This window comes from Stigmatopora nigra, chromosome 21 (genome assembly GCF_051989575.1).
Source record: "Stigmatopora nigra isolate UIUO_SnigA chromosome 21, RoL_Snig_1.1, whole genome shotgun sequence".
Taxonomy (NCBI): Eukaryota; Metazoa; Chordata; class Actinopteri; order Syngnathiformes; family Syngnathidae; genus Stigmatopora; species Stigmatopora nigra.
The window spans coordinates 3,644,211-3,671,292 of NC_135528.1; the positions used below are offsets into that span (position 1 = coordinate 3,644,211).

At 49.0% G+C, this 27,082-nt stretch overlaps 8 protein-coding genes across 10 annotated transcripts; 1 reads left to right on the forward strand and 7 right to left on the reverse strand.

Moving 5' to 3' along the window:
* Positions 1-110: 110 nt before the first annotated feature.
* ints3 (integrator complex subunit 3) lies at positions 111-6,660 on the reverse strand. Its single transcript, XM_077744060.1, has 28 exons — positions 6,372-6,660; positions 6,043-6,126; positions 5,679-5,762; positions 5,502-5,615; positions 5,347-5,431; positions 5,218-5,284; positions 5,017-5,158; positions 4,826-4,955; positions 4,421-4,518; positions 4,166-4,357; positions 4,014-4,101; positions 3,874-3,953; positions 3,708-3,799; positions 3,389-3,495; positions 3,196-3,312; positions 2,998-3,127; positions 2,766-2,924; positions 2,532-2,696; positions 2,307-2,460; positions 2,181-2,249; positions 2,036-2,111; positions 1,845-1,958; positions 1,692-1,740; positions 1,462-1,629; positions 1,295-1,395; positions 1,158-1,230; positions 939-1,095; positions 111-872 (listed from the first exon to the last, which is right to left on the reverse strand). Exons 1-28 carry the CDS (start codon positions 6,453-6,455, stop codon positions 795-797), a joined length of 3,057 nt encoding a protein of 1,018 aa, XP_077600186.1. The 5' UTR covers positions 6,456-6,660; the 3' UTR covers positions 111-794.
* A 383-nt stretch (positions 6,661-7,043) lies between these two features.
* qrfp (pyroglutamylated RFamide peptide) lies at positions 7,044-7,602 on the reverse strand. The gene is made up of 2 exons (XM_077744070.1): positions 7,562-7,602; positions 7,044-7,444 (listed from the first exon to the last, which is right to left on the reverse strand). The coding sequence occupies exon 2, from the start codon at positions 7,442-7,444 to the stop codon at positions 7,061-7,063; it is 384 nt and encodes a 127-aa protein (XP_077600196.1). The 5' UTR covers positions 7,562-7,602; the 3' UTR covers positions 7,044-7,060.
* A 403-nt stretch (positions 7,603-8,005) lies between these two features.
* Positions 8,006-9,284, reverse strand: cenpa (histone H3-like centromeric protein A). 2 transcript variants are annotated; one of them, XM_077744069.1, is made up of 5 exons: positions 9,028-9,284; positions 8,652-8,865; positions 8,462-8,574; positions 8,323-8,397; positions 8,006-8,251 (listed from the first exon to the last, which is right to left on the reverse strand). In XM_077744069.1, the coding sequence occupies exons 2-5, from the start codon at positions 8,845-8,847 to the stop codon at positions 8,123-8,125; spliced, it is 513 nt and encodes a 170-aa protein (XP_077600195.1). In that variant the 5' UTR covers positions 8,848-8,865; positions 9,028-9,284; the 3' UTR covers positions 8,006-8,122. The 2 variants fall into 2 exon arrangements, with proteins under 2 accessions (XP_077600195.1, XP_077600194.1); XM_077744068.1 differs by having other exon boundaries at positions 9,068-9,277.
* Positions 9,285-9,513: 229 nt separating this feature from the next.
* On the reverse strand, positions 9,514-13,813 carry atf6b (activating transcription factor 6 beta). The gene is made up of 15 exons (XM_077744063.1): positions 13,665-13,813; positions 13,302-13,351; positions 13,117-13,240; positions 12,972-13,054; positions 12,721-12,901; positions 11,853-12,059; positions 11,671-11,786; positions 11,421-11,600; positions 11,273-11,355; positions 10,938-11,210; positions 10,773-10,863; positions 10,637-10,704; positions 10,436-10,535; positions 10,282-10,366; positions 9,514-10,222 (listed from the first exon to the last, which is right to left on the reverse strand). The coding sequence occupies exons 1-15, from the start codon at positions 13,738-13,740 to the stop codon at positions 9,984-9,986; spliced, it is 1,956 nt and encodes a 651-aa protein (XP_077600189.1). The 5' UTR covers positions 13,741-13,813; the 3' UTR covers positions 9,514-9,983.
* Positions 13,814-13,869: 56 nt separating this feature from the next.
* LOC144215227 (uncharacterized) lies at positions 13,870-16,780 on the reverse strand. Of its 2 annotated transcripts, XM_077744065.1 has the most exons (4): positions 16,459-16,780; positions 15,785-16,161; positions 14,864-15,688; positions 13,870-14,040 (listed from the first exon to the last, which is right to left on the reverse strand). In XM_077744065.1, exons 1-4 carry the CDS (start codon positions 16,730-16,732, stop codon positions 14,017-14,019), a joined length of 1,500 nt encoding a protein of 499 aa, XP_077600191.1. In that variant the 5' UTR covers positions 16,733-16,780; the 3' UTR covers positions 13,870-14,016. The 2 variants fall into 2 exon arrangements, with proteins under 2 accessions (XP_077600191.1, XP_077600192.1); XM_077744066.1 differs by lacking the exon at positions 13,870-14,040 and having other exon boundaries at positions 14,678-15,688.
* A 1,020-nt stretch (positions 16,781-17,800) lies between these two features.
* Positions 17,801-19,764, reverse strand: cibar1 (CBY1 interacting BAR domain containing 1). The gene is made up of 9 exons (XM_077743737.1): positions 19,591-19,764; positions 18,927-19,161; positions 18,791-18,859; positions 18,624-18,725; positions 18,545-18,550; positions 18,374-18,478; positions 18,199-18,312; positions 18,005-18,127; positions 17,801-17,938 (listed from the first exon to the last, which is right to left on the reverse strand). Exons 1-9 carry the CDS (start codon positions 19,617-19,619, stop codon positions 17,834-17,836), a joined length of 888 nt encoding a protein of 295 aa, XP_077599863.1. The 5' UTR covers positions 19,620-19,764; the 3' UTR covers positions 17,801-17,833.
* A 286-nt stretch (positions 19,765-20,050) lies between these two features.
* LOC144214982 (H-2 class I histocompatibility antigen, K-Q alpha chain-like) lies at positions 20,051-22,454 on the reverse strand. Its single transcript, XM_077743735.1, has 5 exons — positions 22,254-22,454; positions 21,554-21,820; positions 21,198-21,470; positions 20,645-21,109; positions 20,051-20,471 (listed from the first exon to the last, which is right to left on the reverse strand). Exons 1-5 carry the CDS (start codon positions 22,300-22,302, stop codon positions 20,374-20,376), a joined length of 1,152 nt encoding a protein of 383 aa, XP_077599861.1. The 5' UTR covers positions 22,303-22,454; the 3' UTR covers positions 20,051-20,373.
* A 1,322-nt stretch (positions 22,455-23,776) lies between these two features.
* On the forward strand, positions 23,777-26,825 carry LOC144214981 (major histocompatibility complex class I-related protein 1-like). The gene is made up of 11 exons (XM_077743734.1): positions 23,777-24,059; positions 24,436-24,711; positions 24,780-25,070; positions 25,145-25,432; positions 25,492-25,617; positions 25,680-25,706; positions 25,777-25,809; positions 25,940-26,017; positions 26,081-26,124; positions 26,192-26,261; positions 26,585-26,825. Exons 1-10 carry the CDS (start codon positions 23,993-23,995, stop codon positions 26,243-26,245), a joined length of 1,284 nt encoding a protein of 427 aa, XP_077599860.1. The 5' UTR covers positions 23,777-23,992; the 3' UTR covers positions 26,246-26,261; positions 26,585-26,825.
* Positions 26,826-27,082: the final 257 nt, after the last annotated feature.

Genomic DNA, 27,082 nt, shown 5'->3' on the forward strand with positions numbered 1-27,082 from the left:
TGCAGTTGTATTTCAATTTTGTTGTTTTATCGCAGTAGATTGGTTAATAAAATTAAAAAAAAATCAGATATGTGAAACCGATTAACTTTCTATCCATGGAAACAAAAATGTCATAGTTCAAATGGTTTAATTAGAAACAAAGTTAAAAGAAGTCAATAGACATCACCGGGGATCCACTTTGGCTTCTGTCTTTTGTCCCGTCGAAGCCACGCCGCCGGGCCGGTCGCGATGAAACAGCGACTCGCGTCTTCGGGTGCAGGGGCTCCGCGCCAAAACCGCAGAGAATCCATAGGGAGTGACCACCTTCGCCACGTGAGGCAGGGACAAGGCCGCCCGCGTCGTCGCGTCGCTATCGCGGGATACATCCGACGCCTGGGCGCTGTCATCTTGGGAGGCGTGCGACCTGCCGACGCCGTCGGTGGACGAGAGGCTTCGAGGGAGCCGTGGGCTGCGCGGCGGGATGAAGAATTCCGGGATTCCATCCCGAGTCACCGCCAAATTCCGCAGAGACTGACGTGACATGCTGGCGAGCTGCTTTTCCTCCGACCGCCAGAAAAGTCTGCCTAAAAAAAATGTTGACGGCAGCCACGCACCTGCCGCCCGTCTGGGCTAACGACAGGGGCGGGGCGTCGTGGCCGGCTTTCAAAATAAGACTAAAAGCTTTATACAAATGGTTTTACTGCGAAGAAGGAAAGGGCTGCTAAAAAAAAAAATATTTGAGCAAGTGAGAAACCTCTGAGATAAGAGTTCAAAGTGTCCCAGTGGGGCGGGGTCAATCGCGGTGGGGGGCGGGGTCAGTCGCTGTCGGACGCCACGGCCGAGGAGCATTTCCTCTTCCTCTTGGGAGCTTTGGGTTTCGAATCCTCCTCCTCCTGAGATGCAAACGGGGGAAAACGAGGTCAACGCGGCGTGGCCACGCCCACACCGTGCATTCTTACCGAAGCGCTACTGGAGGCGCTCTCCTCCTCGTTGTTGCTAGGCGGCGCGGCGCCCTTCCTGGAGCGCGGCGAAGTGGCGGCCGCCTTACGTCGAGACTTTGGCGGCTTAGCCTGCGAGTCTTCATACTCTTCGGCCAGGGCGAAGAGGTCACTGAACCTGTGGGCGGAAACGCCGTTTAAACTGCCGTCGACTATTTCCACTTACATTCGCTCGCCAACCTCATCTTGTGTCCTTCGTCGCAACTGGCCTGAACGTGCTGCAAGGCCTGCAGGATGGGCGTCTGGCTGAAGACTGAAACACACGCCGGTCACCCGTACGTCCGCCGACAAAACAAAAGGGCGTGGGGGGTGCTTACAACTGTTCTTGGTGTTGTTTAGACTCAACCTGAGGTTGTCCAGATGTTCCAGGATCTGTTCCAGGGTCAGCTGGGCCAGTTTACTACTGGAGCTCCGCAAACTGGAAATCCAACACACGGAGGGAAGGTCAGCCCATGCAGGTTTTTTTCCGTGGAGCTCCGCCCACCTTTGTCTCTTCCGCGGCTGGTTGTTGTTCTTGATGAGCTGCGCTTTGATGTGTTCGGCCAGCGTGTCGTCGTGTTTGGACGCCCAGTGGCGCAGCAGGCTGGTGGTGAACTGGTCTTCGCTGTGGCAGGGTCTGCTCAGGACCATCTTCACCATCTCCTCGCTGGGCCTGACGTGCAAAGAAAAGATGAGAGGCGAGGTCGGCGAGCCCTAAGCGCCACGGCGTCTTACTTTTCCCGCCGTAGTTGCAGCAGCAGGCAGGAGAGGGCCTCAGGGTGTTCTGTGAACAAAAAGTCCAATTTCACTCTAAATTGCAAATCATTTCAATATCATATTTTCCCACATATTAGCCACAGTTTGTCACGTACAATGGGAAAGAGCTACCTTTGTACTTGAGGTGTTGCAGAATGGGGATGATGGCCTCCAGGGGAATGCTGTGCGCCAGGAAGAGCTGCCACGTGCTGTACTGCTCAAAGGTCTCCCAGTCCAACGACTGAACTGGCCGCAGGAAGGAAAGAGGAGAGCGAACACATCAGGCGAGGCCGTTTCGCCACGCCAGAGCCCATCACGCTTACTGAGGATGTTAAGGACCGAGTCCTTCCGGAACATGACCAGGTTGCCCATCATCACGTGGCACATCAATTCCTGCAACTGCACAACGACATCCCACCGCGTCAGTCCCCATCGTCTCCACGTCCAAACCGCGGCGGCGTCCTATACCTGAGTCGAGTCGATGACGGCTACGATCATGTTGAGTAGCTCGCCGCTCCGCAACGTCTCGTCTGGGAACTGAAAGAATCATTTTTGAGGACGCCGTGCTTAAAATAAGGGGGCGGAGCCACTCACCTCAGAATAGATGGACGGCGTCAAGTAGCAGAGTAGTCGGACGTCGTCCTCCTGACACGCCTTCATGTCCATCATCAGGCACGTGTGAAGGTCACCCAGCGCCGTGGCCTGAGCGAAGGACTCGTACAGCATCATCTTGCCGTTAGCCGCTTTGCTGAGCGCCATCGCGCCAAAATCCAGACCATTAGGACTAGCCAGGTGGAGGGGCGGGGCTTTTATGCTCACCTGGCTTTGAGGTAGTAAAGTAGATGGTAACCAATCTTAGGCTGCTTCTGGTAAAGTTCAGCTAACATGTCCAGAAGAACGGAGAAGCCACTGTTGTCCTCCTGCATGGTCACCAAGTTGCGGAAGACAAGACACACCGCCTTGCATACCGACTCCTCCAGAGACCTGAAACGAGGGACAGGGGGGTGTTAGAACCCCTGGGAAAAGTGGCCACTCCCCCCCACGCCATCTTACTCGTCGGTAATGTCTTCGGGGAGGACGTCCCCTCGGAAATGCTCTTTAAAAATTTCCGCCAGACAGGAGGCTAACGCCGACATCTGCTCCGTGTCAAAGTCCTCTTCCAGGATGAGGTCCACGATGTCCTGCATGACTTCGCACTGCGTCTCCGTATCGCTGGCGGGGAGAGGGCGAGAGACAGACTATTATTGAGCGGAAGTCGGCGTCTAATTCCTCGTGGGATTCAAACCTGGACTTTTGCAACTGGTCCACCTTGTCCCTCATGGTGTCCTCTAATTGGTGGAGCCAGGGGGTGATGTCAGCAGGCTCCTCCACTACGGCTTCTCTGATTGGATGAAAGCGAAACTCGCGCTTCTTTCCTACCGACGAAAAAGGGAGGGGTTTGAATTCTAGTTCTCATTGGGGGGTCTGCCAAGACGACACCGACCTTTGTTGTTGATCTCCTCCTCGTCGTCGCTGAAGGCGGCTTCTGTGTTGTCATAGCAACCTTCTTCTTTGTCCATCATGTTTTCCATTTCCATGGACGCCATCTCTTCCATTTTGACTACACACACACACACACACACACACGAATGAGGCGTTGAAGTGTAGTCGGGGAATCGGCGTGAGAGCACCCATACCTTCCGTGGGTGGCGAGGGGGCGCTGCAGAACTCCGGAAACCTTTCTCGGAGCATGGAGCGAAGTTCTCGGTCCAACTTGGGATTGTCAAACAATGGCGCCAAGTGCCTAACAGAGCAAAATCTTAAAGCCAATGTAACGTTTTTTTTTAAACTAAAATTGCACATAAATGTCAATGAATGACAAAAAACACGTAGAATAAAAACTGAACAAAGCACTATAAGAGCCAGATTTGACTCGCGAGCCGTACATTTTTTGACCCACTTTTTGGAAAAACGTCCTTTTTTTGAACCATCTTTCACCTTTATGAGGCAACTTACGCCAACACTCGCTTCTCCATAATGAACGTGAGCGAGTTGAAGACTCCCTGTCGAACTTGAACCTCCAACGGGGGAAAGAAGTGAGGAATAATCTGCGGGTGAAAACCAGGACGCCGTTCAGCCCGCGAGGAATCAACCAGCGCCCCATTACGACGCATCACCTCACCCGACACATGAAGTCCAGCAGCGTAGCCGTGATGGCGGGGTGAGGCTTCATGGAATGATGCATCACCAGAATCGCCGGCTCTGCGTCATCAACGCCTCCGTTAAAAACCACGCTGGCCCAAATACCGTCAAACGTCTTACCGATATTCATGATGCTGTCCTTATCGGGGTTGAAGAACAGCCAATCGTAGAAAAGCGCCAACTTGGCGTTGGAAGCAGCCACGTTGGACTGCACGCACATTTTTTTAGTTAGAAGCCCCGCCCACAAGTTGGCCCATGCTATGAGGACTTACCGTGCAGGTGGTGAGCAGCCAGCCAATGATAGCCCAGCGCGGCAGAATGTCGGAGCTGAGGACCTCATTGGACGGATGCACCACGCCGCAGATGTAGCGAATGAGATCGCAGCGCAGTGATTGGCTCTCCGCCATGGATAGGTACTGGCGCTGGAACCAGTCCTGGTAGCGTTTCTGCTGCCCGAAGCGGACCTGTGTGTGCGCCATGAAGACATTGGAGAGCGTGTGGAAACAGGCTGGGAGAGCGCCACCTACCCTGGAGGTCATGAAGAGGAGCTTGGTCTCCATGTCGGGGGTCAAACGGCACGCCAGGAATTTTCGGGATGTCCGAGCCGTCAGCAGCTGGAGAACGCCTGACGTCAGGGAGCGGATAAAAAAAGGCTTTCGGCATAAACGTCCAGATGGCCACAATCGGAATTTATTGTTTTATTATCTTTCCATTCGCGGTTATTCGTAGTACAGTGTAAAAAAAATCTATTCATATCTGTCAACTGATACTTTTTTTCCGTTTTTGTTAATACATTTTTTTTGATCATACGCCGAAAAACAACTTTTGTACGGGATTCTTTCTAAGTACATTTTTGCAAAACCGACCCTTGTTTTTTTTTTTACACCCACTCGCCGAGTCTCATTACCAAAAAACAATATGGCCATTCTCACCTGTGAATTGAGGACTGAGGACTTGAGGATTGTGGAGCAAGTCCCTCCACAGAAGATCCATCTCAGGGATTCGAGCCACGTTCTGCAGCAGGCGCACCAAATCTCGCCCGATGATCACGCACTCCAAGAACTGCGCACAAAGCGGCGAGGGATTAACGCTGGCTGCCACTCATCCTCGCCGTTTCGCTTACCTTTTCCCGCAGCATCCCGATACAAAAATCCACCTCCTTTTGCCTAAGCGCTAGCAAATTGGGGGCGCCGTGGTCCACGATCAGGCGCAGGTACGTGTAGACCGACATGGCAATCAGCATCCCGCTCTTTATCAGCCACTCCCTGCACGGACACAAGGGTCAGGATTTTTGGCGCCGACCCTCCTTGATTAATTGTCCTACTTTTGCTCCATCAAGATGTCCAAGACGCTTTCAGCCAACCACAAGTTCTTGGCGGATACGTCACCCCCTGCGTAAGTACACACGGCATAAAGTTTCCGGGTGGACTCAATGTCTCGCCAGAGAACTGACCCGCAATCTGTTTAAGCAGCGTCATGACGACGCCGTCCGTTGCCAACACGCCGCTCTTCACCAATTCTCGGACCAACCACACCAACTGCGAACCGACATCGGCACACACGTCAAGAAGACGTAAACACGTGCCGGGTGTTGCCGCGTGCATTTACCTGCTTTCTAGGGACGTCTTGCAACTTGAGGAACTTCTCCATTAAGATCTGGTTGATCTTCACCAGGATCACACCCATTCCATCTCTGTTCACCAGGGTCAGGTCTCGGTAGCACTGCGCACAAACGTCAAAATTGTTCGCCGCGGCCATTTTAGGACACGCCGGGTCTGTCCTTACCCTCTGGGCCTGTGCCGGATCGGCGAGGAGGAGCGCCAAAAGACCGAGACACACCTCCTCGTGCTGCTGCTGGCCTTTACACACCTGGTTGCCACGGTAACAAACACCACATCACTAAACTACACAGTCACGTTGATGTTTCTCATTCTTTCATAAAATACTAAATGGGAAAAATGATAATGTGGAAATTTTTCAAACCAGTACCAAAACAACAGCAAGTGTACCAGCAAGTGCTGTATTACTTGCTGGTACAAAACTAAATGTATGTATGATTTCCTAGCCAGAATATCCCAAATCAGGTTTGACACTACAAATATTGTGGAAGCAAAGAAGCTCGTCGACTTTTGATGACGTCTCAACTTACATTGGCCGTAAGGGCGTCGTTAGCTTCTCTCTCGGAAAGGCCATTGGTCAATGAGTGCACCACTCCCACGGAGCGGTCCAGTTTCTACACACACAAGCATACACACGGGCGCACGTAAAAAAAAAGTGAGTCGCCGGCGCATGCGCCCTCCCGGTTGTCCATTTGTTTACAGGCTCCCGGTTGCAGTTTAATGCTAACAAGCTAGGCTAACGTCCGTACGCGCTGGCTAGCCATGTTAAGTAGCCAATAGCCGACGGACGGGTGAAAACAAAGCCCGAATTTTGCTTTCCCTTCCCGGCCCGAAGCTTGTTTACCCCCGAGACACGTACCTCCTCCAGCTCATCTTTGGCGTCGAGCTGCGTGGACACCAGCAGGCGACCCTGCGGCTTGGCCTTGGCCGGGGCGGCCTCCATCTCCGCCGGCACGGCGGCCGCTTCGCTCGGCCTTCCTCCTCAGTTGCTCCCCCTCCCCCGCGCAGGCGGACGACAAGAGGGGAAAGAAAGGCACTCGTTGCTCAAAGTTACCCACAATGAGCTTTCCTAGTGTCCCGCTTCGTGCTACTTTTTCGATTTGAGGAAGTAAAGTGACGTGACGCGAGGCCTCGCCTCCAATCAGTTTTCGGAGGACTCAAAGTGTCGTCAACCTCGACCAATAGGAGAAGAGACAAGGAGCGATCTGGAGCCAATTGGCGAAATGCTTTGGGAGACTAAAAAATGTCACTTCAGATTGAGGCTGCTCCTTTGTTAGATATCCTAAATTTAAAACTAGATATCTGAATAGAGACGACCATTTTGTATCAGTGCCATAATAGTTAAAACACCATGCACTTTGATAATAGCTTTAAATTGCTTAATTAGAAACCATTTTTTTAATGAAGGGCAGAAATAAATAAGTTACATGTAAATAAAAAAGTTACATATTTATAAATTCAGTCAGTTTCTTTTTGTGAATTAGTGGACACGCAGAAATGAAGCTTTCATGCTTTTATTAGAGGAGCAAATCGATACAGGTGGAACTTTCAGCCCCCCCGAAAGGCAGAGTTTCTGCCAAAGCGAAAGCCGAATCCGCCTTTCTCTCGACCCGTGCTCTGGAGCTCCCCCAAGATGGAGTTGAGGGCCTCGCCGCTCCTGGAACCGCCACCCCCGCCGCCCATGGCGCCGTCCTCTCTGGCCTGGCGAGAAGGAAACCGCATCCCGAGCACCGCCCGGGGCTGCTCCCCCCACACCTCACGGGAGGAACCAGAAGAAAGATGGGACGAGAAAGCGAAGGACGTCGAGCGCGGGCCCATCGACCCCGCCGCGGGAGGCCGGGGATGCGGGGTCGCGGTGGGGGGGATCGGCAACAGTAGACTCAGAGACAGGAGGGCCAGCCGGCAGCCGCCAGGGGATGTGCACGCCTTCATCTGAAAAAATGGAGGCTTCCTTTCAATGTATCACTTCATATCAACAACTTGAAATAAAATGTTTTCATCCTATCAATATGCCATTCAGACTTCAAAACATGGAAAAAGCGTTCCTACCTTTAGTGTGACTGGAAATCCCGGCGGAGCGTCAGCATTGCACGAAGTCGGCACCCTGACCTTTTTAAAGGGTCAGAGGTGGGCGTCGCCGGCCGGCTCGCTGACGCACGTTTTAGATAGCTCTGATGCGTAATTAGCAGTCTGATTACCATGTCGGCCTCATTAGCGTTCTCGTCGGCCCGAAAACGTCTCCAAGACGCCAGGGACGAGGCATTGTCCTTTGTCGACCTTGACTGGCTTCTTTCTTAACGAGGATTTCAATTGTGGTGGCGGAAGATCCGACGTTTTGACTTTGAAATTGTACCATTTCAGGCCAAAAAAATAAGAAAATATGCATCTTCTCTAAATGTATTCACCTCATTCATCATCCTTGACATCACCACGAAAAAGTAGTTTGTTACTCGTGTCAAGTCCGCTGTCCCCTGAAAAGAATGTGGGCGGGGCTTGTTGTCAAATAACTTTATTGACGAAATACAAAAACGCAATTCACGAAAGTACCCAAAATAATAAATGTACAATTCCCGCCAATGGCGGTGGAGGTCCGCACGGCGGCCGCTGGACTCAGATGCTGTCGGGCCCACGGATCCGTTGGGCGAGCTGGAGGTCGCGGGGAAACAAAGTGACCCGCTTGGCATGGATGGCGCACAAGTTAGCGTCCGAGAACAACATCACCAAGAAGGCCTCGGCCGCCTGCGGGAGGAGAGTCGTCGTCAGCGTGACCTTAATTTTAGCCGACCCACCGGGCCGGGAACCCCGCTCACCTCCTGCAGCGCCATCAGGGCAAAAACCTGCCACCTGAGCTGCCCTCTGCTGTAAATCTGGCACAGCTCACGGACCTGCGGGTCGGGATGTCAACGTGTATGTACCCTGCCTTCGGGCGGGAGTGCGGCGAGTCCTCACCACGCGAGAAAAGGGCGCCTTCCGCAAGAGGAGCTCGGTGCTCTTTTGATATTTGCGGATTTCCATCAGGGCTTTGGTCCCGGGGCGAAAGCGCCGTCTCCTTGGCGAGCCCTCTGAAAGCAAGGGGGGGGGGGGGGGGCAAACTGACGACTGGGGGTACGGAGCTGGCGGGTAGGGGGAGTGGGCTCACCTGGTCTAGGGTCGGAGGGACCTGGGCGACTGGGGTGCCCGGATCCAGAGGGGCCCGAGCGAGGGGCGCGCCCAGATCCAAAGGGGCGAGAGGCGCGCCCGGATCCAGAGGGGCCCGGGCGAGGCGACAACGACTCCTGTGGTCGGCGGCGCGGGGTTGCGCCTTTCCTTCGGCTGAACGAGGACCCGTGGTGCATGGCACGGACGACCTGAGGCTGCAAAAGTTGGTATAATTGAAACAAAAGGAATGTCCATTTTCAACATTGTTAAATTGTCTTTATGCTACGGTTGAATAGAGATATATTCTAACTTGATAGTTAAGGAGGTTACTGGAAGGAAAGCACACCATCTTGAAGAACTGATTGCAAAAAACGCACCTCCAAACAATACAACGGAGAAGTCAATGAAACGGGGTACCTTTCTCGTCGACTCGGATTCCTTTCAAAGGTCAAAAAATGCAAGTGAAATGTCTGTTTTTTAACGTTTGTCGGGTCTATTCGGTGATTGTCAGCCTTCCGATTTCATCCAAAGTAGTCGCAATAAAGTGTGGTAAGTAAAACCAGTGAGGAAAAACAATGAGGAGACTATCCTATTCAAACGACGCTGCAAGAACTTCTGACCAATCACAGTGCGAGGGTGGGACTTGTGCTCGGAAGTGACATGTTACCAACGAACGATGTGCATCAACAACGTAAATAAAGAAAAACAGGATAAAAAGATTTTCTTGGCCATCTTTTCTTCTGTTTATGAAAAATAAAAAGTTCCTTAAAGTAACCATACAGTAAAAAAATTAATTGATATTTTTATTGATTAATTTGGAAACGTCCAGATGCCCGTGGAGCAGGTGCAATAAAATACGGAAGTAAACAAACGGTATTTTTTTTCAACTGATGCCCTTGGTTAAAATGTCTATAATATACATTATTATTTTGTCTTCCTGTTGGAACTAATGTTGGAAAATTCCTGTAAACATAAATTTAAAAAACAGTTTTGAAAATCAATTTCATCTTTCATTTGGTAACCGAGGTTATATTTACAAATGTAAATACAGCACATCCAAAACCATTTTCAGTCACATTTCCTGTGCTCGTCAAAATAAAGGACATTTTACCAAAAATAAAATGTAGCTATCAGCCTTTCAAACTTTAATTATTAAAGGAAAAAAGAGGAAGTAGCCGGAAGGACTTTTAAACTGAACACAAACACAACACGGACACTTTTCATTTACATTCATGAATCTAAAAAAAACAAAACAAAAAACAATTTTACACATCACTATATACAAATATTAAATAATAAAAAACAAACAAACATAGGGTCAGACGGCCACCCTTCAGACTCCTTCCGATCGGCCGATGAGGTAGTCGGGCGAGGAGGGCGGGGCCCCGTGCTGGGAACGTCCGCGCAGAGCCGTGCGATTGGCGGCGTGTGGTTGTGGCGCCGCCGACAGCGGCGGCTGGCGCAGGGACGGCGGGACCGCCGACCATTTGATGGGAACTGTACGCGTGTCCATCACCTCGCAGTCCACTTGCATCATCAGCTCGTAGCCCGGGGACGCATCGTAAACACTCTCTGCCAAAAGACCCCGCCGTCAGGGTTAACGCTCTCCTTTAAGAAAAAGGTTGACTTACCGTTGACGGACATGGCGGGCATGACCAACGACATTTTGGGACGGCGGGTTTTGTTATGGCTGATGGCAGGAAGCAGCAAGTGGTCCTGTGGCAAAAAAATGGCACAATAGCAAAATGGCGGTTGGGGTGTGTTGACGTTGGACTTTGAACCCACTCGTCTGAAAGACACTACGTAGAAGGTGTCTTCGCGCCGGTCGATGGCGTCCAGGAAGTCACCGTAGGTCACCTCGGGCCTGGGAACAACTTGCAGCTGACTGAAAGAGAAGGACTCAGACTAGATCTCAAGTTGTTTGGACCACATATTTGCCGCTATTGACGACACTAAACATCCAATCAATTTTGACAGTTTTTTCACCTTTCGATGGAGCGATGCGTCTCCGCCGGAACGTATCTGGACATGTTAGCTTTCCTCAGCTGAGCCCTCTGCAACACAGAAAAAAAACCTGGCTCACACATGTGGCACTTAAACCCAGGCGCCGCAAGTGCACCACCTGCGCCATTTTGGCCTTCTTGACCTTCCCGCCTGACTTCTTGTGGTTGATTTGATGACGTTGAACCCAGCCGCGAAGTTCCGCCGCCAGCCTGCCCGACAAAAAGGGGAAAGTGGTGTCAGGACGGTCGTTTACTGGCGCCCGTCCTCGACTCTCTCCCCACACCTCAGCGACTCGGAGCGGTTGAAGCGCGGACAGACGGTGTCGTTAAAGTATCTCTCCAGACGGCGCAGCAGCTTGTCGTCGTCATTGGCCGGGCCCAATGCCGAGCTGCCATTCCCGAAGGGAAAGGATCGGGTGGCGAAGACTTCCGTCTCCCCGTCGTCCGCCTCCCGCCGGTGCGGCGCCCGCCGCGCCGTCTGCATCTCCAGCAGCCGTCGACCCGTGAAGGACCCGGTGCCGTCCCCGAAGCCCGCGGTCCACTTTCTGTCCAAGATGCTGCAAAACAAAAATCCGCGGATGGAAGGACCCGCCAGACGGCGAGGGGAAATTCCTCGTACCTGACGGGCCCGAAGCTGAACGTGACAAAGAAAAGGACGGCCATCACGCAAGCGGCTCGTTTGTTGGTGGCGGATTCTCCAGCCTGCAGACGAAAAAAAGGGCAAATGTAGCGACGTTTCGCCATGAAGCCAATGGACGGGACCGTACCCGGTCGCCGCTTAGTCTGTCGCGGAGCTCCTGGTTCTCGCGGCGTAGTCGTTGGTTCTCCTGCTGGGCTTCCCTGAGTTGGAACTCCAGGTTATGGACGTACTCTTTCTTCTTCTTGCGTGACTGGCACGCCGATTCACGGTTCTTGATCATCCTCTGCTGTCGTTTGAGAACTTTTATCTGCGGGAAAAAAAAGTCAACCTTGAGCAAAATGAGCGCCAGCAAACTTGTGGGCGGCGCTCGAACTTACGTCCACTTCGTTGCAGCCGTTGGCGGGCGACGTGGCGTTGGCCGGGACGATGGGTTTGGTGGCTGAGGAGACGGGCTCCATCTTGACTACGGCGGGGCCCGACGCCAGGCACACCACTGCCGACGGCGTCAAATGTGCTCGGTTGGAATATTCCGGGAGCGGAAATGGCACGCGGCTCTCACCAGGTGGCGCCGGATCCATGGCGGGAAGTCCGTGGAGGACCAGGGTCTTGGCGGTGGGCGCACGGGGAACGGACAACGGCCCCAGGCAGACTGGGCGGGGCTGGATGGGGGGTTTGGCCGCCAGGAGGGAGGCACTTGTCGAGGAGGGACGACAAAATTTCTTGCTTTCCAGCGTGGGGAGGGGCACACCCATGCCATTTTCACAGCCTGAAATTCAAAATCCATTGGGTGACTCACAATATAATTGAAGCGAGAGGGTTAGCCACCATCCCACTTCAAATGAATAGGACATTTTCTAGTGGGGAAAACTCATGTAAATTCACCATAGAGCACAGGTGTCAAAGTGGCGGCCCGGGGGCCAAATCTGGCCCGCCGCATCATTTTGTGCGGCCCGGGAAAGTAAATCATGACCGCCAACTTTCTGTTTTAGGATCAAATTAAGTTGGAGTATGGATGTATATTAAATTTCCTCATTTTCCCTCTTTAAAATCAAGAATTGTATAATTGAATTTTTGAAATCAATTTTTTTCTATGTTTTTAGTTCAAACATCTTTTTTTAAATAGAAAAATATATATAAAAAGCTCAAGTAAACATTGTTTTAGATCTATAAAAAAACTGAATGAGCGGCCATGTTGGTAGGGTCAACTAATGTATTGTCATTAAAATGAAGTTTTCATTAGCATATTTCAAGCCTATTAAAGATTATTTATCAAAGCACCTGCGAATCACTAGACATCCAATCCATTTGCAGTGGGATGGATCGCCGCATGCTGCCACCCTCCCAGTTTAAAATAGTTGGACACAACTTAAATTGGCTACAAATATGGAAAAAATCCCACCACATTAAGCTAGAATCTAAACATTTACCTGTGGCCCGTTTCTGAACAGGCGCCACGACGGCGGGAAGTCGCGCCCCCAAAAGCGCCCTGGACGTAACGTCGGGCGTCAAGATGGCCGCCGGCGCCCCCTCCGCGGCGCCCGAAGGGGGCGACATCACGTCTCCCAGCACGTAGGGAGGCGTGGGTGGGTTTTCGTTTTTCACAACGAGCTGCGGTACACACACATACACAACAAGAGTGAGACAGATGGACAAAGGGCGTTGGGGGGGTCGTACACACCAGAGGGTCACATGGCGACGCCGGGGACCGCTCAGCTTCCGGCGACGATACCGGAGACGGGGGTTCCGCTTTCACCTGAAACACTGCAGGAAAATAGGTTGGGAAAAAAAACAACCTCGCCCACTTGTCTTTTCTGCAAACTTACACAGCTCCATGGGCTCCCCGTCATCGCCACGGACATCGGCCCCTGTCAGCATGTCCTCATACGTGTGTTGCCATGGTGACGAGGGGGCATCGCAGGTCAATGTGAGGGACAGCTCGTCGTCCGGCTGGCGAGAGAAAATGAACAGGTTGTCATGTGATCACGCAAAGGACGGCGGTGTGACGTACCGACGTGTCCAATTGCGGCTCGTCGCCCTCGCAGCGATACAAACACGCATCTGGAAGACAAAAGGGAGCTTTTCATAGACACATCACAGGAGGGACTTCCTATCAATCACTCGATTAGGGGTGCGTGCCCTCCATTCTATGTTATGATCTGCCATATTGAAATGCAGGAGAATGAAGCGCAGGGTCCCTAATCGAGTGGCCACATCCGGGTTGAAGGAAGGCGGAACCAGCGAGGCTTTATTTTTCAAAACAGCCAGAAGCTTTCAGTTGCCATAGAAAAAAAGCACATTGACTTTGGAGCGTGAAAGAGCGAATTAACGAAGCCGTTACTCGGCTTTTTTCGGCGTGAATCGAACGACTCACCCCAGTCCTCGCTCGTTAGCAGATTGTCGGCAAAGAATCGTCCGACGTCCAAATCACACAGAACATCTAGACTCATGGTGCAGCCTATTCCACAAGGTCGGCGATCATTTCAGGAAGCTCCCACGAGTCTGACGTCGATGGACGTCTCGGAGGGGCGCTTCCTTCTCCACGCAGGTTCGCCTTAGCTTGCTAGTCAGTTCGCCTATTAGCAACGAGGAAATGGCTTCCTAGAAAAGTCCCGCCTTCGCTTGCTAACCCGGCGCCGATTGGCTAAAGGCAGCAGACATCCAGATGATTGACGGGGTGTGCTGCCAATAACGTTGCGGCGTATTGACAGAGAGAACGTCACGTTTCACCAACGTGCTCGTTCAGACAACTGAAAAACAAACATAAAATAAATTACATACCTGTCAACCTCGAACCATTTGTGATCTTACCAAATTTTGTTTTCGCCCTTACATATATGTATAAATACATGGAAAATCTTACCACTTTACTTTTTTGTAAAAAATCACGAACAACAAGTGAAAATGAAAGTAAACATAAACAAGGGAACAGGAAACGGAAATCACATGGTGAAAGTGTTACAAAACGAAATGTTTATCATGATCTTTTTTTTTTAGCCAATCAGAGGCGCCGGTACATATATCACTTGGCAGACATGCGTTTCCGGGAAGAAACAATGGCGGATGGTGAAAAATGGCTAGAAAGTGCCGCAGCCTTAATTTATTTTTTTTTCTCAAAATCACCGTTTAGCGTACCATTTTCATGTGTACAGCGTACCAATATAAAAATGGGCTTTCAGTTGTACCAATTACGGCGAGAACGTACCAGTTGACAGGTATGAAATTAAAAACGACAGTTAATAACAATATGGACATTGGGTGAAAACATTACCTTATAAACATGAACAACTTGTATTCCCAAATGTTGTGTGGTGAACGGAAATGAGTTAAATATGTCAAAAATTAAGTGTTTTGAATTTTTTTGCTAAGGATAACACTAATTGCAAGTGTTGTCAATCAAATGACTTGTTTATTAAATTAGTTACCTCCACTGAAACGATAGATGAAAGTTTCAATGTGCTTCTTGTCATTTTGACTGCTATTAAAAACACTAACAACAACAGCAATCAGGTAGAACTGAATGTACCAGAGGACATGTTAATCAGAGTCAAGCCCAATGAATTATTCCCCCACCGCAAGATTTTTAGATGGCGAGCGCCCGTCGTCAACGGAGACGAGAGTAGTGTCGTGGGGGGCGGCGGCGTGCGCCTTGGCGTGTGCTTCCAGCGAGCGCTTTTCCTGGTAACGCTTGTTGCAGAGGCGGCAGGCGTGCGGCTTCTCGCCCGAGTGCGTCAGCGCGTGGCGTTTCAGGTCCGCCTTCTGCACGAAGCGTTTGGGGCAGTCGGAACAAGCAAAAGCTTGCTCTTTCCGGTGGAAGCGCTCGTGCGTCTCCAGCGAGATCTTTTGGCGGAAGCTCTTCCCGCACAAGCTGCAGACAAAGGCCTTCTCGCCCGTGTGGATCTTGGCGTGCGCCGACAGGTTGCCCGCTTGCCGGAAGCACTTGCCGCAAGTCCGGCAGACGTAAGGTTTCTCTCCCGTGTGGATCCTTTGGTGAACGTGGAGGTGTTGGCTGGTGGCGAAAGTCTTACCGCAGGTGGCGCAGCCGTGGAGGCGGGGCCCGCCACCCACATGCCGTTTGAGGTGGCGCTTGAGGACCGCCTTTTCTCCGAAGGTCTTGCCGCAGAACTCGCAGATGAAAGGCCGCTCGCCCGTGTGCAGCCGGGCGTGGCGGTCCAGCAACCTCTTGCCGGGAAAGGCTTTGCCGCACTCCTTGCACGGCAGAGACTTGCTCGCCACCTTGGACGGGAGGGTGCCGTTTTCCGGAACAAAAACTTGCACGGCGTCCCTTGGGCAGTCCGGCATGTCCTTATGGAGGTCCAGGCTGGACGGCTTGCGGTCTTCCTCTAGTGGAGAGTGGTAGCCCCGCCCACTTTCCATGTCGTCGTCCGCGTCGGCGGTCTGAAGGGCACAAGTGGAACAAACAAAGTCTTCAGTCTGAAGCCTAACAAACCTTTCCCAGTTGGAAAAAAAATCACTACAAAGCACAGCGCCCACCTGCGCACCGGGGTGGCAGTGCATCCGCACATGCGTCATCATGTTTCCCTTCTGATTGAAGCTTTTCCCACAAGTTAGGCACGAGAAGGGCTTTTCACCCGTGTGAAGCCGGCGGTGCGTTTCCAGCGCCCCCACCGAGGGGAACTTCTTGCCGCAAACGTCGCACGTCCTGCCGAGATCGCGGTGCCTTTGCAGGTGTCGACGAAGAAGGACGCCGGAGCCCGGGCGCTCGCCGCAGAGGCCGCAGGCGGGCGCCTCCTCCCGGGTGTGTTTGGCAACATGCTTGAGGAGGAAACTTCCTCCGCGGAAGGATTTGCCGCACGCTCGGCAGCGGTGCCCCTCGCCCGAGTCCGCCAACGTCGTGTGCGACTCGGCCTCTGAAAGGGAGAAGACATCTCATTACTTGTGTGCACTTTTCAGTCGTAAATAGTTTGGTCATCTCTTGCTGTCAATGGGAGATAGCGAGTAAATAGCAGGGTAATTTTACCATAGCCCTAAAAATAAAATGACAAATAAACTAGTTAGGACTTCCTTTTTATAATTGAATTGATGGGAGTGTGTCCAAATTGGGTCTTTTCATGACCTCCATTATATTTGGAGTAGAAGGCTGGCTGACATTTGGTTATTCTCTGTCAGTTATTCTGTGTTGTCAATGGGAGCCAACGAGTACTGACCTTCCGTCTGTGCTTCTCCTTCCCCCGCAGGCGCTCGGGCTCGCGCTCCTGCCTCATACTCGCTGAAAATGGGGTCGACGGCAGCGGCGAGTGCGTCGGCGAGCATTCGCCTAAGGTGGCGTGCGTCCGGGCTGGGTCGCTCCTCCAGCAGCCGCAAGACGCGCTCCGTCGCCGCCGCCAGTTGTCGCTCGACGGCTTCCCTCAGGCGGCTTTTCCTTCGCCCTCGCCACCGTCGCGTTGGCCTCTCCTCACCCTTCACCGCCGCCGCCGCCATTTTCAACACAAAACCCCGAGGTAAACACGGCCACTTCCTGGTTTCGTCATCACGTCACGACGCGCATGCGTACAAGGAATCTTTTAGTCCCAATTCCGATAAATAGTAGTAGTATAAGGAAATACATCTTCTTACATACCTAAATAAGTATAAGGAAATAACTTTTCTTGTTACATTAGTAAATACGTTTTAGATAAAGAAAATGAATGACTCTTTCCCTTTCTCGAAATGTCACGGTTTATAAAATAAAACCATGATTTTCTTTAAACAATGTATGAGTAAAGAACATTTTGTCATTTATTTTGGATTTCAGGAAATGTTTTTGTTTCATTCTGTCTCATTGACAACAATAGGTATTAAATGTATTTATACTGAAGACTGGCTATGAATGCCACTGACGTTTCTTGATGTACAATCTGTTGTGAATACATACCTGTCAACTGGTACGTTCTCGCCGTAATTGGTACAACTGAAAGCCCATTTTTATATTGGTACGCTGTACACATGAAAATGGTACGCTAAACGGTGATTTTGAGAAAAAAAAATAAATTAAGGCACTTTCTAGCCATTTTTCACCATCCGCCATTGTTTCTTCCCGGAAACGCATGTCTGCCAAGTGATATATGTACCGGCGCCTCTGATTGGCTAAAAAAAAAAGATCATGATAAACATTTCGTTTTGTAACACTTTCACCATGTGATTTCCGTTTCCTGTTCCCTTGTTTATGTTTACTTTCATGTTTATGTCTACTTGTTGTTCGTGATTTTTTACAAAAAAGTAAAGTGGTAAGATTTTCCATGTATTTATACATATATGTAAGGGCGAAAACAAAATTTGGTAAGATCACAAATGGTTCGAGGTTGACAGGTATGTGAATATTTTTTTGAATATTCGATTGGCTATCTTAGCACCATCAATGGCGGCCATGGAATTCATTTTTGTATTGTTGAATCATAACATCTGACACATAGTTTCATGACAGAACAAAATGCAGTATAACAATCACAATACTGAATTGTATAAAAAAAAAACTAGCAAGGTGAATTCCTCAATGTGTACTTGTATGGGTACAAATGAAATGTTTTTTATTATGGCACAATGTCATGGAGTTTCCTCGTCAGACTCTTCTTCTTCTTCTTCCTCCTCATCCTCTTCCTCGTCTTCATCTGAGTCTCCCTCTTCTTCGGTCTGCCGTCCTAAGGCCCTCTGTAGCAAGGGCAAGTGACGCAATCTAAGACGGGCGGCGGGTATAACTTGACGGGCGGGGTCTACCTGAAACGCCGCCGTCGAGGTCAGGAAGGAGGAGGCGGTCCCATCCAAGGAAGCCCGAGAGTTAGCGCGCATCACGCCTGAGCGCAGCGGATAGTCGGGCGGGTGCAGCGAGCTCCTGAACACCTGAAAAAAAATGCCGCAATCGTCACGACCCCACGCCGTCCAATCATAGGCCGGGTCGCCTCGGGACCAACCTCGAGGTCATCATCCTCGTCCACGTCGTGAATGCTCTGGTAGGCCATCGTGTAGAGCTCCAAGGCTTTGGCGTGGAAGGTCATCTCCACACGTGCAAAGTCACACAGGATCCTCTGAAAAAAGACACCGGTGGTGATACAGAGCGGTCAGGGAAGGTCGGCGCTGGTCTCCTACCTTGATATCTTGAATCTTTTGCTTCTCAAAGTCATCAATGGTCTCTTCTAGCTGCCGCGTGGTTCGAGCGGCGTCCAAGGTGGCTCGCTGCAACTCGCTCTCGGCCTGATGCACACCACCATCATCATCATCATCATGTTATTCCTCACACGGAAGGATTCGTTGACGCACCTGGGACTGGAAGCGAGGTTAAGGAAAGAGATCCCAAAGCCAAAAAAGCGTATGCGGAATGCTCGGCGGAAAAGGATACAATGATCTGCCGGTCGCCAGGGTTACGCTGTCGAGTTTGTTCTAGCTGCTGCATCTGCTTGGATTCGCGCGTCCTGGCGCTGCAGGCCAACTTCACGTCCTCCTGCACCACGGCGCCGTCAAGGTCGCCTTGCTAATGCTAAAAGCTAATGAGGCGGCGGCACTCACCCGTTTGCGTCGCACCAAAACGCCGTAGCCTTTGAGAGGTTCGATGACCTTGGCCTCAAGTCGCTCCACCTGAAAGCAGACGGGTCAGGAATAGATGTCCGGCGATTCGCTTGCTCGTCCGTACGAACGAACGGACCTCGGCGTGCCGGTAGTCCTGAATCTTGGCCAGATGATCGGCATAACATTTCATGCCTTTCTTGAGCCCCGGCGTCTCTGTGTCGGCGTATTCGGCGATTTCTCGCACAAGCGAGTCGGCCTTGTCGCGGATCCTGGCGGTCTTGAGGCCGTACGCGCCGAACAAGGAGCATAGTTCGCCAAAGTGCTTCTCCACGTTGTTGATGTTCTCCTGGATCCTCCTGGTCTGGTTGTCCCTGAAAACAAAAACAACGGGAGAAGGGCGACCGTCCAAGTTCACATCAATGTTTCAATAACATGGCCTTCCAGATTAGGGGTCGCCTACTAGCAAACTGCGGGCCAAACCATAACTCCGAAGCCATTTAGTTCGGAGCCATAATTTTTTTTCATTGATAGACGTAAAAATGTTTCTGCTGAAAGACATTTTTTGAATAGGCACGCAATGAGGCAGCTAAAAGCGTACAACGGATCGTATCGAATTTACTGGACCCCCTTTTCTGGTGGTCAGACCATGGGTCACTTTGCTCATTGTTCTTATATTTGGACTTATTTCAGAAACAAAAACAAAAGTGAGTGGGGCGTGTTTCGCTCGGCTAATTAGCTCGGCGAACATTGACGGCCTTCTGCGGGGCACGAACGCCAATACAACGGCGAGAAAACATTACCTCGTTCGTGCATCTGGAGTTAGATTCATCTTTGTTTAGAAAAGAGTCGGAAAAGAAAATATCTTGAGCCGAAACGAAGACAAACTGTGTTAGCTTAGCTAGTTAGCCAGAGCGCACGCAAGCTTGCTAGCGTTTCCATGGAGTCTGTTGCGTTTTTGCAACGACAGAAAGTTGGAATTTTGACAATCGGTGAATGTAAAAAAAGGCAGTGGCTACTTACCCGGTAACCCAAGGGCTATTTAGCCGGTAAACGGTCAAATAGTTTATGTGGCCCCTAATGGCTATTTAGCCGGTAAGAATTCTGTTTGGGGTAAATAGTAAGATCTACGTCTACGGAGCAACTGCCTGCTAAACAACATTATAGTGGCGTTCACAATGAAATGCTATGTTTTGGAATCATTGTCATGTTGAAAGACGTAGCCCCTCCATTACCTGCTAATAAATTAAATATCATACAATGTGATTTACCATGTGTACGTTTATTCATTACAAGATGGGGGCGAAATCAAGAGTTTTTGTTTATACAGTTTTAGTAAGCAAAATAGACAACATCTAAAATAAATGGTACAATGGAGTGGGACTGATGAAACCCGTTCAAGGACAGCAATATAACAATGGATAGTAAATGAAAAGTTGACACTTAAAACCTTTAACCCTAATGAAAATGTAAAAATAAAACAAATACGTAGATGTCACATTAAATCAAGTCATTTGAGAATAGCTAATCATTGAAATAGAAAAGAAGACAAATGATATAGCTGTATGCATTTAGTGTGCTTATTCTCATGAGGGTTGCAGGGGGTGCTGGAGCCTATCCAAGCTGAGTTCAGGAACAGATGTTGGTTGTAAAGACTCGTCATCGAGCATAGTTCTTATGACATCTTCAGGAAAGTTGTCGTGAGGCAAATAAATAAAAAAATAATTTAGTTTCATCAGAATCCCGGCTGGAATTATTTTTTTTAACTCCACGGAAAAGCTTTACTTCCGAGCTTGCGCATATTTGACTGCAAGCAAAAGACACGAAAAAGTTACTGAAAAAGCAAACGTCCCTCACCTTTTATGAATTGGTAGACGATGGCCAAGATCAAGACGATGGCGCCAACGATCACGAAGGCCAAAACGACGCCCGTCAACACGATGGTGACGGTCGGAATCTTCTTCCTTTCTTCCGCTTTGTGTGTTTCGGACGAGGACGGACGGATGGAGGCATGCGGCTCACCTTCGATACGCTCGTTGCTTAGGAGGACGCTGTCGTCCAGCGGGACGACGATGTCATCCGGGACGCCGAACAGCTGGAAGACACACTCGTATCGGGCGCTGGGGTCCACCGCTTTGAGGTGGGCGGCGACCTGGAAGGTCCCGTCGTGGTTGGGCAGCGTCTCTTCCCTCTCCACGTCCTCAAAGATTTGCCGACCGTCCTTCTGCCAGAACATGACGGCGTCCCTGGGGTAGAAACCTGTGGCGTGGCAGGTCACCGGAGACCACGACGTCTTCTTCAGCAGGGACAGGCGCGGAAGCACTGCCGTGCGGGCGAGGGGGAGGGACCAAGAAGAGGGGAGCAAAAAGTTGGGGTCGGAAACAACGTCGATTGGTTAAGATTGTACTACCTGTTCTCGCGAGGAAGGCCTTCCCGTTGCTCACATGCGCCTTCAAGTAATAGGGACAAATTTCAGTGTAGTAATACTTTTTATGTCCAAGATCAAATTGTTCCAATTTGTGTTTGGTGACGAGCGCTTGCGGTTTGAACGCAAGCCATCTCCATTCCTTCAAATCTAACGATATGAAGTCTTCTCCGTCGTAAGCGTAGTGTTCCCAACCGACAACCTCGCCGGTCTCGTCGTTCCATTGGCAGCCAGACATTCGCTGGATCGTGTGAACGCCTGTGAGAGAAAAGCACGCAAATAAGGAGACGTCTGCTCAAAAAAAGGTGTCAAAAACGCTCCATAGCGGGACGGCAACTCGCCTCCGCTTCGGTTGAAGCGCTCATTAGCAATTTCAAGGTTGACTTTGGCGACCCAACGATTGTCAGAACACATATCTGTGGCCCTCCTCCAGTAATCTGGATCCTGGGTTGTGATCTTGTTCACCCAATCCTGTTTGGGACTTGATTTCCCGCTCTTGCTGTCGTAGTGAGTGATCTGCACGCCGTCAACGTAAGCGACGCTCAAGTATTCTGGGATTTTCGGAATTTGATATGACACTATGTCGATATACTGCAGTGCGTGGAACCCTGAAATAAAAAGCAAAAACATTCCTTGATCTAAATGGCCAAATTCTGTCATCATCCCATTTTCCAAACTGGGAACTTTTGACCCAGTTGAACCTCATTTTTCTGCCTTTCATTTGACAAGCAGCTATTTGGGAAATGCAAAATACCAATTTGTTTTCCACCAGAAATGGAGTCCATTTTAGGACGTGGCTGCCATTGACGGCGCTAGACGTCAGATTTCATGAAATTGCTAAAAAAAAAAAAAAAAACTCCCACTGACACCCAGGTGATTTCTTTTGACGACTTCTATCTTTGAATACAAACCCCGTGCCCCGGCAAAAGACGACATTGCAGCTCTGCTGTGATACCCCGTTTCTCCTGAAGTCTTGAGGGAACAATTTAACATCCACGACAGTATTTGAAGACGACAAAATATTGGAGAAAATTGACTTACCGGACTGGACGCTTTGAATGTGGACAGCCAGGACAAATAAAATCAACATCTTGAACCATGACGTGTGTTCAATAAAGTCACATTGGAAGGATCTTGGTGCCTTAGCCGAAGGAAAGTGACGTGAATAAGTTATGAATAAATAACCTGCAATATGACTTCTTGTTCTGAACAGACTCCTCCCTGATGTGCTAGACTCTAGCACACCCCCTAGAGCAGGGGTGTCCAAACTTTTTGCAAAGAGGGCCAGATTTGGTAAGGTGAAAATGTGTGCGGGCCGACTTTTAGCCTGACATTCTTTGAACCATTAACATTAAATGCAAATTAGCTTTTTGGGATTTTTTTTTTAATTACAAATGGCATACTTTTACTTTTACATTTTTTTTACATTTAGGTTTTTACCGAAATCAAAAACCACAAAAAATTAAGAAAACTATCAAGGATATCTAAGTTCATGTGAAACATCACATATTATTCACTATTATATGCTCACTGTAGGAACAGTGTTGAAAACAAAACAATGATCACTGCATATTCAAACTGTGATTTTGACCATCACAAAAAAAATAATGAACTGAGATTTAAGAATTTATTCAACTCAGAGGACTTAACAAATATCTTGCCTGCACTAATGTGAAGGGTGATACTGGGATCTTGACTGCAGTATGTAGTCCAGGTCTTCATCGCACGCTAACGAGAAAAAGTCAAACTCAGTTCCTTTTGCCTCTAACTGTCTCTTAATATCTAATGAAACGTCTTCAATTCTCCGTGCTACAGTATTACGAGCCAGGCAAATATTGGCAAACTCTTGCTTCTTCGCGGGACAAATTTTCTCAACCATTTTCATTACACAGTCTTTAATAAATTCACCGTCACTGAAAGGTTTGCAGTGCTTTGCAATTAGCGTTGCCACTTCGTAGCTTGCCTTTGTGGCATTTTCATTTGACTCACGGGCTCTTGTGAAAAAGCTTTGCTGTGCCGTTAAAACAGCTTCCAGTTGCTTCACTTTTTCACCGCGTTCGTTCCCAGTTAGCTTGTCGTAGCTAGCATGTTTCGTCTGGTAGTGCCTCTTAATGTTGAATTCCTTGAAAACAGCCACAGTCTCTTGGCAAATTAGGCAGACACAGTTGTTTCGTATTTCAGTGAAAAAATACTCAAATTTCCACTTCTCCTGGATGCGGCGGCCCTCCCGGTCAACTTTCTTTTTTTTGTTTACATGTTAGAAATGGGCTGGGCTGAAACAATGACGAAAGGGTCACGGCGGCCAGAGTGCGGCCACGGGGCTACTGCCATCTTCTGGTGAAGTGAAAAATAGCTTTTTGTACACATTTATTTTATACTGTGGTCAACAGTGCTGGCGGGCCGTGTATTATTGATTTCATGATAGAGGCCGTGGGCCGGTAAAAATTTGTCCACGGGCCTTATTTGGCCCGCGGGCCGGACTTTGGACATGCCTGCCCTAGAGCCTATCCAAGATAAAAAAAATATATATATATAATTGGCAGGGTAAGGTTGGGCACAAATTCTTCGCATTTAAAACTAACCACCAAGCATGGAGAACGACCAGTTGGATTGCCAACTAGAGGCGGAGTAAATATTGTTTTTTTTTCCGGTTTGTTCACAGGAGAGATTTAAAGATCGAAACAGAAAATACGAAACACAGAGACTCCGAGACTCTCACGGCGGTATATGGATGTTCGGCAAGAATTCAGCAAAAGAATCGGCTCTTTACAGTCCTGAAAATGAAGACCAAAATGTTTCTACATCTGTTCGTCATCCTAAGCTGGTCTCTGCTCGTTATAAAAGCAGGTGAGTTGTTGTTGTTAGTTGTCCTTGTTATTGTTGGTATTTATTGACAATTTGAATGGAATTGAATGCTTTTATTGTCGTTATACAAGTAAAATGAGATTTAAAGCTTTCACCGTAATGTACACAAATAAATACAATTAATAAATAAGTTGTGTGTTTGTTTGCGACGTTGTGAGCCAGACATTCCGGTTTTTTCACTGTTCGTGTCAAACTGAAAATTCCATGGCTAAAAGCCAAATCTTGATCCAAACAATGTACATGCCCTAAAAAAAAAACATTCAGAGTGAGACGGTATGCTAGTAGGAGGTGACGTTTATATTGTGTCACACAAAACAGGCACATTTTGAAATCACCCTGACACCATTTTTGTTGACAGAGATTCACAGCCTGATGTACATTTATACGGGGCTGTCAAAGGCAGCGCAGAAAATTCCCAGCACTCATCAATTCACCGCCATGGGCATACTAGACGGTCAGATTATCGACTACTACGATAGTGAGATACAGAAGAAAATACCCAAGCAGCCCTGGATCCAACACCAGATGGAGCCCAAATACTGGGAGCAAGGCAGCATGTCTCGGAAAATCAAAGAGCGGTGGTTCGACGCCAACGTGGACATTGTACGCAAACGTTTTGGACACAACTCCTCTGGTAGGACGCTCGCCGGTCAACCTCGACCGCTCGCTAACACTCCGCCGCCGTGGCTCCCCCACCCCCAGATATCCACGTCCTCCAATGGCGTCACGGTTGCTACGGAGAACTGTTGCCCGACGGAAACGTGGTCTTCCACAGCGCCGTGGACCAATATAGCTACGACGGGGAAGACTTCCTGTCCTTCAACAATACACATTCCGAGTGGGTGGCGGCGGTCAAAGCGGCGGAGGAGTCCAAGAGGAGATGGGACGGCATGGAACTTCTTAGGACGTACACCCACGGGTACCTAAAGAAGGAGTGTATCACCTGGATCGAGCGCTTCCTGCAGTCCAAGCGCAAGCATGTATCAACCCCACGTACGTACGCCGTCCCACTCTAGTCAGGCGGAAATCCCGTGGCCATTAAAAGTCGTCCTTTTTTTTTGTTTTAGCGGCACCATCCGTTGAGATCTTCGGTAAAATGTCCCCTTCCGAGAGCGGCACGGTGGTGTTGAGCTGCCACGCTAGCAGTTTCCTCCACAAGGACGTAAGCCTGGAGATCCGGCGCGACGGCCGCACGCTGGTCAGAGAGGACGGCGTGGTGTCCACGGGCGTACGGCCCAACCACGATTCGACCTTCCAGAGCGGGGCCAGTGTGGAGATACTCCAAAGCGACTGCGCCTGCTTCACCTGCGTTCTGCGACATTCGCCTTCTGACCTTTACGTGGAAGAGATTTGGGGTGAGGCGGCAATGAAGTATTTGTACCGACTGAGCGTTGAAGAAATGTTTATCTTACAGATGGCGGGATTTTGGGGAAACCCTGCCTGGAAGTGACGGGAGCCGTGGGCGTGTCCGTGGGGCTGGCGGTCGTCGCCCTTTGTGTCGGTTTGCTGATCTGGTGCCGTCTAAGGAAATGCAACAGTGGTAAGTGGATGCGGGTGGACAAAATCATAACCCAAATCCATCATTGTCATTTTCTTTTTCAGGTGCTGCAAGTAAAGTTCCCACCAAAGGTAATTTCTCAAAAACTTATTACGACATATTTTTAGTCCACATAATAATGATGTTGTTTTTTTGTCCCAGGAACGGATGTTGAACTTTTTAACAGTGAGAAAGGTAATGGCCACACATTTTCTTAACTCTTATTCAAGACGTCCAATTCTTTAGTGTTAAAATAAATTGGATGTCTATCCCTGTCTTGGTATTTAGCTTTTTTTTAATTTTTTTAATTTGATTCTTCTTACAGTCACGCTGAAAGAATCTTCGCAATCTTCGCAATCTTCAAAATCTTCAAAATCTTCAAAATCTTCACTCGTTGATTCAGGTAAGTGGACAATAGGAAGTGGTGCTTGACAACAGGAAGTGGCAATCTTTGATTCTTTTTTAGTCGGAAGCTCCGAGAGCAGAGAAAGCTCCGAGAGCAGCGAAAACGTGAGAAAGTCGCCATCGACGGTAACAAATGATGACGAATGTTGACTAACGAACCCTCTCGCAACAGATGGAGAACCTCCTCACAAGCGGAAGAACCATGCCCGATGACGAGTCTTTATAGCCAACATCTGGTGATTGGCTGGCATTAGATTACTGAACTCAGCTCCAGCACCCCCCACAACCTTTATGAGGATTAGCGCATTAAATGCATATCATATATCTACTTTTCTATTATTAATGATTCATACTTGATATTAAGCTATTGAAAATCAGCGAGGGAATTCTGTAACTTTTTACTTTCCTGAAAAAAATGAATTAAACCAAACAAACAAACCGGGTTTATTCGTCCTCCTACCACCGTGTCATCCAGTTTTCGTTCAAAGGCTTTACAAAGTATCAATAAGTAAAATCTTTTCTTGGAGTTTATAAAATAAGCCCAGGTGGAGTTCTGATGAAAGTAAATTATTTTTTTGAAAACATAAATATGTCCACCAGGTGGCGGTATTGTAATCCCTTATGATTCATTCATTCCGAGTCGTGTTTATGATTTTACTTTCATTGGAAAAATGTGATACATGGAAAAATAAAGAAAACCTGGAAAAAAATATTCATTTTGGAAAGATAAAAATGGTTTATTATGATGAGAAATGAAAAACTAAACGCTATTTGGGAAGAAATTGCATTAAAACAGACGTAAAGTCCTGGTTTGTCACGGGAAGTTGTTAAATCGTCAATGTAAAAGGATTAAAAGGTGAAATTTGGGTCAAAATACTGAAAATATTGTTAGATTCTACCCCGAATAGTAGCAACAAGCTGCCCTTTTTGGATTAAGCTAGCATGAACCAAACAATTTTTAAACGCATAACTATCAAAATAAGAGAACCCCCCCTTGTTAAATACGGTCTTTTGCACTGAAATTCACTCAAACCGGAAGTAGTTAGGGCTGGTTTTTGATAAC